The sequence below is a fragment of the Silene latifolia genome, chromosome 6, assembly GCF_048544455.1.
Source record: "Silene latifolia isolate original U9 population chromosome 6, ASM4854445v1, whole genome shotgun sequence".
Taxonomy (NCBI): Eukaryota; Viridiplantae; Streptophyta; class Magnoliopsida; order Caryophyllales; family Caryophyllaceae; genus Silene; species Silene latifolia.
In genome coordinates, this window is record NC_133531.1 from 96,118,091 (window position 1) to 96,127,404 (window position 9,314).

The window sequence follows — 9,314 nt, forward strand, 5'->3', positions numbered from 1 at the left end:
CCGTAAGAGATGAAATAATCTAAGTCTTGCTTGGAAATAATGTGGATTTGATTTTGGGACATGAATAGCTTTCTTTTTTGCAAGAAACTATGTTGATTATTGTCTAAAGCTATTGACTCCCATTATCAAGGACGCCATTGTTGGGAAATAGAAGGGAATTCAGAATAGCAAAGACACACCCTTTACAGTGGCGTTTCTACTGGACTAGACACGCCCTTCTTAATGGCGTATTTAGGTGAAATTGATTTTTTTTTTTCTTTTGGATTTTGTACAAAACACGCCATTATCAACATCGGGTTTGTCCCGTGTTTTAGGTTCAAAATTTTCTGAGCCTACGTAGACACCATTTTGTCAAATAGTTTCAAAACCAACCCAAAATGATAAATATTTAAGTTTTGAACATTATTTTAAAAAATCGTTCGTGTAATTGGTTGAAGTGCATCTGCAGATGATGGAGCTTGTATTTCAGTATAAGTGATGAAGGAGATCAACTGACATCTATTAGGAAAATGAAGACAAAGAAACACGCCAAACTTAACGGCGTGTCTTAGTACTATGCACGCCATCCCTAATGGCGGGTTCAATACTTTGATTTTTTTTTTTTAAAAAATTACTCCATACGCAAACACGCCATTATTAGTGGCGTGTGTTAGGTTTAGTTTTTCCGATCCTACGTGGACACCATTTTGACAAATATTTTGTATTTCAATCCGAAATGACAAATATTTTATTTTTAAACATTATTTTAATAAAAAAATCGAATAATTTATAATTTTTAAAAAGTGATTTTTAAAAGGTAATTTAACAATTTTTACATTCCTAATTTTAAGGTAACTTATGAACTACCTTTTCTCAAAAACAGCGGGTAGTCAACGACCACCTGTCCCTCTTCCTTGCCAATCTCCCACAGACCCCAATCAGGATAGAGGTGTTGTACCATTGCTTCCACCAGCACGAAACAACAGTGTTGACATGCCGGGATATTCTCTCTTAGGGTTTTGACTCTGTAAAAATCCCCTCATTTCAATGGAATATTCCTCCTCCTTTACTCCTCCGCCGTCGTCATCATCGTCGTATTTTCCGGCGGGTGTTGACTGTCCATCTACCTCATCATCGTCGATGATGCCGGCGAGAGAAGAGGATTCTTCGCCGCCTGATCTCGTTCGTCAGCCCTCTTCTCCGCGGTATTTGGGTTTCTATTATTCTTCTTCTGATGATCACGGCGGTGATGATACTTTCTCTTGTCTCATCGTTATTCTCACTTTCTGGTTCTTTGGTAATTCCTTTTACTTATTACAACCGTCTTATTTCGTAATTTGTGTCTTTTTTACTCTTCCTTCTTTTGGGGCTAAAACCAGTCTTATGCTTAGATGCTAAGTGTGTTTATGGTGACACACCTAACATTTCTATATTTAGTACTTCATGGATGTACAATGTTGACAACATAGCTTCATGGATGTACAATTAGATTCCTTGCACAAACTTGGGTGACGCCGTCTGACTGCAATTCTTATTAACTCATTCAGTATCGTTGCCTAAATTTGTCTCCTGATAATGATTCTAGTTTGCTCGAGACTTAGTACAGTGTGTTTAATGATGCTACTCATGCCAACAACAAAGTCTTAACATGGCAAATTTCATTCACACTTTGAAGCTTTTCCGTGTTTTCACAAGGTTTCTAGAGCCACTTTATGCACAAGCATCATAAGGAGGAAAGTATTTTAAACTGTTGAATGAGCAAAAGATTGTCACGACTCGATTTAGACGAATATGTGCTAACCAAGATCGTCAAAACTCAATCTAAGATGAATCTGCCAACGAAGATTGTCATAACCTAATATATTATCTATGATTTTTCTCTAACTTGGTGGAATGGAGCTCTTGATCTTTTATTTTCTGCGTCAGGGGGTGGGGGGGTGTGTTCTCACTAATTAATCTTTCCGCTTAGTCAGTCGCCATTCTCTTGGAAGAGCTAGAAGAAATTGGTAAAGGGTTATGAGTTTCTAAAGAACTGTGGTGTGTCAACCTTTCCCTTTTCATTTCCTGTAAACGCGGAAAAAGGATTCTCTAGTTGATGCGGTGTATTTATTTGAAAAATTGATCGTCACGTTTAATTCAACCTTAGAGGGTCCTCTATCCTCCAACTTTATTGTTTGTTTTGATCCAATTTTCAAGTTGAGATCCAGGGGGTTGAGAAGGCAATAAGATTATGTTGTGGTTTAGGATGTTGCTTTTTTTACTTCTCTTGATAGGAATTATGCTAACTTTTAAGTTGTGCTTATTAGTGTTGGTAGATTCTTTGTTTAAATTTCTCAAATTAATTCGCACATTTATCAAAAGCTCCTTACAAGAAATAGCAGATGAGGCTAATTGAACAAAATAGAATATTATCTCAAAGCAAATGTGAAATTTTAACAATTGTGGTGCTGAACTGTTAAGATTGTACAGTTATGAATTGATATATTACTTTAAAAGGGAACGTTAAGCTTGTTTGAAATTCCAGTTTGGTTTAGTGTGGACATTGTATGGCTATGGTGATTTAATTGGTAAATTTGCTCAATTGACTCTACAAAACATTTTATAGGTGAGACCAATCTAGACACTTACGCATTCCTTATTTCTGTATGCGTAGTGACCTACTCTCACACATGTGAGACCGTTTTATATATTTTTTTGTGAACTTGTTCTTATACATGTGCGACCGTTTCATGTTTAGTGTCTGTTTTTCCGGAGTAATCTTTGTATAGTTTCTTTTCTTTCTCCTCTTTTGGCGTGTATTTGCATTTGTTTCTCACTCTCACCTATTATGACATTTTGCTTGGTAGTGAGATGGCTATGCTTGTATTATGAGTTTCTTTCCATGCCTTAATCGTATATTATTTTTCCTGTTGACAACCAGAAATATTTTATCGCAGTGTCTATGACTCTCATTATGGGTATATTTGGTTCTGAGGATTTACAAACTGGCCCCTATAGCTCAATTCTTCTACAGCCTAACCCATTATTTGTACGTCAGTTGAAGGTAACCTTTCAATAACACCTAACTACTTTTTCATACATTTTTTCTTTCTTCTGTGCATGCCCCTCAATTGCATGAACTTTTTTTCTTCCGAGTAGCATACAAGCATGTGAGAACAATTTCTTTTCTTTATCTTTCTTCCGTCTCATAGGCGTACATGTTTGGTTTTGGTGGATAAGGTGGAATATTTAAAGGAACCAGAGATGGCTCCAGTGCTTTATGGTTTTTACAGAGCCCCTCCACTAGGCGTCACCCAGACATGGTCCGAGACCCTATATGCTTCAGTTAAGCCCGAGTCCCATGAGGTAAGTTCCTACCTGAAATAAATTATTTGATTCACTGCGTTTTCTGTCTTTAAGATGCACTCACCATTTTTTTCTTTAGTTTATATTCTCGCGTTTAAATTAATCTTTATCTTTCCCTTTCAATTTGATAGGAATGGATATATTTCTTGAATGAGGGATCACAAATTAACATATCATACAATGTGCCAACCTCATCCTCTTTGTTACTCATAGTAGCAAAAGGTATCATTCTGTTTCAAGGAGATCTTGTCTTCAGGTTTTCTTTTCAAGCATTTCTTCTTTACGTGAACTCGTGGAGAGATTCAAGTTTCAACATTTTGATTGAAGGCTCATTGTCTTAATTTTATATGGTGAGGATCAAAATAATGTTCTCAGAAGAGGACTATCCATTTAGCAAAGCATTTGCTTGGGAGGGAAATACAACTTCCAATCATGTCTATTTCAGAACCTATAATAAGATGGAAAAAGGAGAGAGGAGAGAAGGAAAAGAAGATTTATCTTGCATCTGTCGTGTTTCAGGAGTTGAAGAAATGGCCGAGTGGATCGAGGATCCATCATATCCCGATGTCACGTTGTCATGGAACGTTGTGCATGGTAAGGTTAAGAGGTGGAGCTCTAGAAATCAAAGGCTCTAGAAGCTCTAGATTACCATCAACTTATTAAATATGACTTCGCTAAGTTAATACCAGACTGAAGCTATTCTGATGTTGATTGTCTTCTTTCTCACAGGAAATGGGACCATTGTGCAAGATATACCTAAATCGAATGATTATTATGTTGCTGTTGGGAACTTGAACTCTGAGGATGTTAAGGTAACTCAGTGACCTATTTCTCTGATGGAAAACGACACTTAACTGTGCTATATTATTATCTTCTGCTTTACTTATTTAATAAAAGAGTTTTATGACCGAGTATCATTAGTTTTAACTGAAAAGGCCTAGATTTAATTCTTCAGTTGGGATAGCCGACTATTAATCCAGCCGCTAAATGAAAACAAAACGTGTGAATAAGTTTTGTAGTTTTGTATGTATATGATGCTTGTGGGAGCTAACAGTTGCGATTGTGTTGTGTGATTCCATACTTCATCATACCAAGATTTTGAAATATTGCTCCTGTAGAATTTTTTTAAATCAATCGAAGTTGAACGTCCAAGATCCACATCCCTCATGACTCTATTATGTCAGTTATGAACTTAGTTTAAAAAAGCGCGCTTGAGGCGCAAGGCGCAGTGAGGCGCCAACCAGATCGCATCAGACACTCTAAGGCGCATGGAATGCAAAAGGCGCACCTAAGGCGCAACTAGTGAGGCGCACCCAAGGTGCACACGAGGCGCATTAGTGTGCAATTTCATATTTTTTTTCAAAATTCTTTTATTTTACCCTTCTTTTCTCCCCCTTATCCTTAATTTTCACTTTTAAAAACATGTTAGCCCTCTTTAAAACAAAAAAAGGGACTATTCTCGCACAAAATTTGATTGTAAAATATGGCTGTTCTTTTGGAAAATCAGTGCGCCTCGTGTGCAAAAGGCGTGCGCCTTCGCCTCGCGCCTTGCGCCTTAGCCCTTAGGACCCCATCGCCTCAGTGCGCCTTGGAGAGAAGTGTTACCCTTATGTTTGCAGAACAATGAGCCAATTTCCAGAAGTTCCAGACCGTCTTTGTGAAGAATTTATAGAAAGTTGCTGTGGTTTCCGGATGATGAGTAGGCGTTGTAGTGTTTTGGATTAACTTTTTCACCTTAAATACAATTTCGAGGCTTATTGGAGTAAGTAGGTGCATATTTCTCATGGTGTTTCCATGGAAATCAATTCTCTGTTTTTGCTACTTCAAGTCTTTGAATGGTTTCTTGAAAGATAGTTTGAGCCTTGAGGGCGTAAATTCCCCCAGCATTCCTTTTGTATACATGTGTCCTGTGTTCGCCTTGGAGTCCCTTTTAATACTCTAGATCATATCCCTTTTTTGCTTGACAAAATCCCAAGGCTTCAACAACAATCTATTTTAAGAATATATTTTCCTTTTTTTTTTCTGAGTAAAGAAAAATCCCTAGGCTTCAATAATGAAATATGCAGCTGGATTTTTTTTTCCTCGGGGAAAAGGCATCATTCTGAAGTTAGATCAAAATTCTTATGCATTCGTGTTGCATTTTATCATGCTCTGCTCTCTATTTGTCTTTTACGTTTTTCTTTTCCTATTCCTGTTGGCAACTTATATTCCCTTAAAATTACTCTGTTCCTATTCTGTTTGATAGGTCGAACTGCAGTTGTCTGTAAAGTCTTCCATGTATGACACTACAAATTCCTATTTCAAGTGTAATTTGACACGAGGTTCATGCAATCTAAAGATACCTTTCCCAAGTGGAATTGCTGCAGTATTGACTACTCCAGGGACACAGCAGGTGAGTTCACTTTCATGTTGTCATTCGTGTTGTGTGTATTTAGTGGAGGCACCAAAAAGAGGCTGTGAAAGCCGTAGGCATGATTTTAAACGAAGTGACCCAAATGTTTAAGAGGCCACTGTATCTTGTAATCTAATCTCAGAAAAATCAGCAGGTCATGATAACATAGCTTAATCTTTGTAATTTTTGTAATTTTAGTTCTAATTAAAGGTGTTAACTAAAGTAGATGCGCTTCTTTCTATTGTGAAGTATCACTCTTTTTATGCAGTTCTCGACACAATTTTCTTGGTTCATTTGCAAACAGCCTCTTTGTGTTGCTACCACAAGGGTAAGGCTGCGCACATCCAACCTCCTCTTACCTCGCAATTTGCGGGAGCAACAGCCTCTTTGTTGTTGTTGTCGTTGTTGTTGTTGTTGTCGTCGTCGTCCAAAAGTATCTTCTTGTTTTTCCCTGCAGCCTCCGATATCTCAGAGAGACTGAAAGAGTACTCAGCCATATTTTTTTTTCTAGATGAATCGTACATTAGATGGCCAAACTACCAAATTGGTGAATAAGTGGATGGTATCTACCGAATGGGTAAAAAAAGGTGTCACTTGTGAAAATTGGTAAAAAGATAAAATTGTGTCAAATTGACCAAAAAAGTGTCACCTTATTTAATTTACTGTTCTTACAACTACATTTGACAAAACTACCCTTACCCAAGTGACCCTACTCAAAATTCTATCCGTAAATCTGACAAAAGGTCAGTTCGAGTCAGATCAGTTTTGGTGTAATATGCACTTAAAGATAGATTGGGTGACTTTGGGTTTAGATCTGTTTCAATGAGCAGTTCTGGGTCAGTGCATAAGAGTAGGTTCAAATCATTTTAACTATGCGTCATTTTGGATATAGATAATTTTGGAATTCTTCATGTTTAGTAGAATTATTACGACGAGTAGGAAAGCAGATCAGGGTGGGGTCAGGTTGGTTCACTTTGAGTTTTAGATCATATTTGAGTTCTCTACTTATCTAGTTTGAGTCTCACATCCATTTTTTTAAGTTTGACTTTTGAGCAAGGGTAATTCGTCAAATCTTGTAGAAAGAACAGAAAATTAAATAGAGTGGAATTTTTTTGGCTAATTTGTCACCATTCTTTACCTTTTTTTTTACCAATATGTCATAACTCATAAATGACACTTATTTTTACCAATTTGGCTATTAACCCTCAACCTTTTTTTTCTTTTTTTTTTAAACCAATTTGGTAAGATGAGTGTGGCGGAGATGCGCATGTTGAGGTGGATGTGCGGACATACAAGGAAAGATCGGTTAAGGAATGAGGTGATTAGGGAAAAGGTAAAAGTGACGCCAATAGAGGACAAGATGATGGAAAACCGACTAAGATTGTTTGGCCATGTGAGAAGGAGACCTATGGACGCACTTTTGGTTAGGGAGGTGGAGACTTGGAGAACAGAAAAGGTCCCTAGAGGCAGAGGAAGACCGAGACAGACATGGTTGAGAGTGATAGAGCACGATATGAGAGTTATGGGGCTTGAGAAGAGTATGGTGACGGAGAGGGCACAATGGAGGGAAGGGATACACGTGGATTTTTAGTATTTGATGTTTTTTGACAGATTTTATTCTTCTCTCCTTTATTACACTTTTTTACAAACCACTTTCTTATAGATTTTACCTTTCTTATAGATTTTACCTGGTTCATTCCGGATCCTTAACTCTATTTCGGTTTTTAAAAATCGTTTTAATCTTTTCTCTCGATTTAAATTTTAAGTTTTTATAAAAGAAAGACGGAATTCGATTTTAAAACCCCTAAGTTTATCTTGACTTTCCATTACATTTTCGTTCTTCCTTTTGTTTTTCATCTTCCCTCTTTTTATTCGCATTTTGAGGCGTGCGTTCACCCATGGACGGTTCGAAAGGATGATTCATGTCAGCCGACCCCAAATCATTTTGGGATTAAGGCTCCGATGTTGTTGTTGTTGTTGTTGGTAAGTTTGGCCACATTAGAGGGATGTTTGTGCTAGTAAGATGTGTGATTAATTTTGCAATTCTTATTTATCCAAGATCACATCCCATTTTGGTATATTTGCAGGGTGGAGACAAAGTCTATGTTAAGTTGTCCTACGAACCACGCTGGCTGACATATTTTCTTGGTATAGGTAGAATTCCTTTTTTGTTCTTTTCTCAGTTCATTATGATGACAAGCATTATAGAAACTGGTCACTATTGAGTAACACATGCGTCATTAGTTTGCTTTTCTCCAATTCTCAAGCCGACGAAATTTATGCAGTTTCGTGTTAATATTAGCTTATGCTGATCTGTGATCTAGTTATAAATTACGCCCTTGTGTCCACACCAAACTACCCATTTGACTTTTCACGGTATACGAGACGACTTTTTGACCACGTTTTTCTTCATTTATATATTACTTTTTTGTGTCGAAATTATAATTTTCCGAAACCTCTTTTTATAACACACGTAAAAATGTCAATTTTGTATACAAATTTTTAAAATTTGACTGAATATAATCAAGGTCAATATTTAACAAGTTTGACTTTAAAAAGTGAATGGGTAGTTTGGTGTGCATAGGAGGGAGTATAATGCAAGGATATGTAAAAGGTTACTGCTGTTGCATACCTCTAAACCTGTGAAAATTTGTCTTGTATGGAGGTGGCATGACATCAATCATGTTATGGGCATTCAATTACTTGAAAGGACTAAGGCGTAGTGATGGAGATGGTGGGGAAGCCGACACAGGACCCGAGAGAGCTCCTTTGCTGTCTCATAAAGATGAAGATCTCTTTAGCCTAGGTTCGTCTTATGATTCTGGTTCTCAAAATGACGATGAAGCTCAAGAGTACCTGGAAGATGGGCTACTTGAAGGGAGGCCGGCTGGAGAGAGTGGAAAGAAATATAACTCCAGGCAATGTGTTATATGTTTCGATGCATCTAAGGATTGCTTCTTCATTCCTTGTGGACACTGTGCATCTTGTTTTGACTGTGGGACCAGGTATATGCTTGTTTTAATCACAAACTTGAAATTGTCTTTGCTTGCTTTGTTTTTTGGGAGGGGGAGGGTGTAAGGAGAGTCATGAGAGGCTTAGAAAGCCATGAGATGTTTGTTTGTGCCCCTTCACAAAGACTTTTCAATGTTAAACGAGAGTGCAATGTGACAGTTTTCATGTTCTTCAGTTTTAATTTCGTCCTTTTTTTATCTTTTTTTTTTTTTCTTTTCAAAGATTTGCCGTTTCTTTATAAAGACCATAAGCCTCTTTTTAGTGCCAACTACCTTCTCCTGGTAGCTTTAGTATGTGTTATGACTTATGAGTCTTATGACTATGGTTTATTCACAAAAAACATGATTTGATGACTTGATGCTGGTCTGATGTTGCAGAATTGCTGAAGATGCTGGTATCTGTCCTATTTGTCGGCGTAAAATTAAGAAAGTTAGGAGGATATATAATGTGTGATACAGCAATAAAAGCCCCAATCTGTTGTGTGGATGTTTAGTTCAAGATCATCACCACCTGCTTCCTTCCCAAGTCCCAACCATCACTGATTTACCATTGTGTGTCTGAAGGTAAATCATCAAGCCTTGTATTT

The 9,314-nt window shown here is 37.3% G+C and overlaps 1 protein-coding gene across 1 annotated transcript; it reads left to right on the plus strand.

Moving 5' to 3' along the window:
- The first annotated feature begins 836 nt into the window (after positions 1-836).
- On the plus strand, positions 837-9,308 carry LOC141587023 (E3 ubiquitin-protein ligase APD2-like). The gene is made up of 10 exons (XM_074408435.1): positions 837-1,276; positions 2,916-3,022; positions 3,199-3,324; positions 3,456-3,546; positions 3,844-3,918; positions 4,054-4,136; positions 5,570-5,716; positions 7,804-7,870; positions 8,382-8,721; positions 9,106-9,308. Exons 1-10 carry the CDS (start codon positions 1,027-1,029, stop codon positions 9,179-9,181), a joined length of 1,362 nt encoding a protein of 453 aa, XP_074264536.1. The 5' UTR covers positions 837-1,026; the 3' UTR covers positions 9,182-9,308.
- Positions 9,309-9,314: the final 6 nt, after the last annotated feature.

Coding starts and splice junctions, on each gene's coding strand:
- LOC141587023 (XM_074408435.1), top strand. CDS start 1,027: ATGGAATATTCCTCCTCCTTTACTCCTCCGCCGTCGTCATCATCGTCG. Junction 3,023..3,198: donor TATTTGTACGTCAGTTGAAG/GTAACCTTTCAA, acceptor TTGGTGGATAAG/GTGGAATATTTAAAGGAACC. Junction 3,325..3,455: donor TTAAGCCCGAGTCCCATGAG/GTAAGTTCCTAC, acceptor TCAATTTGATAG/GAATGGATATATTTCTTGAA.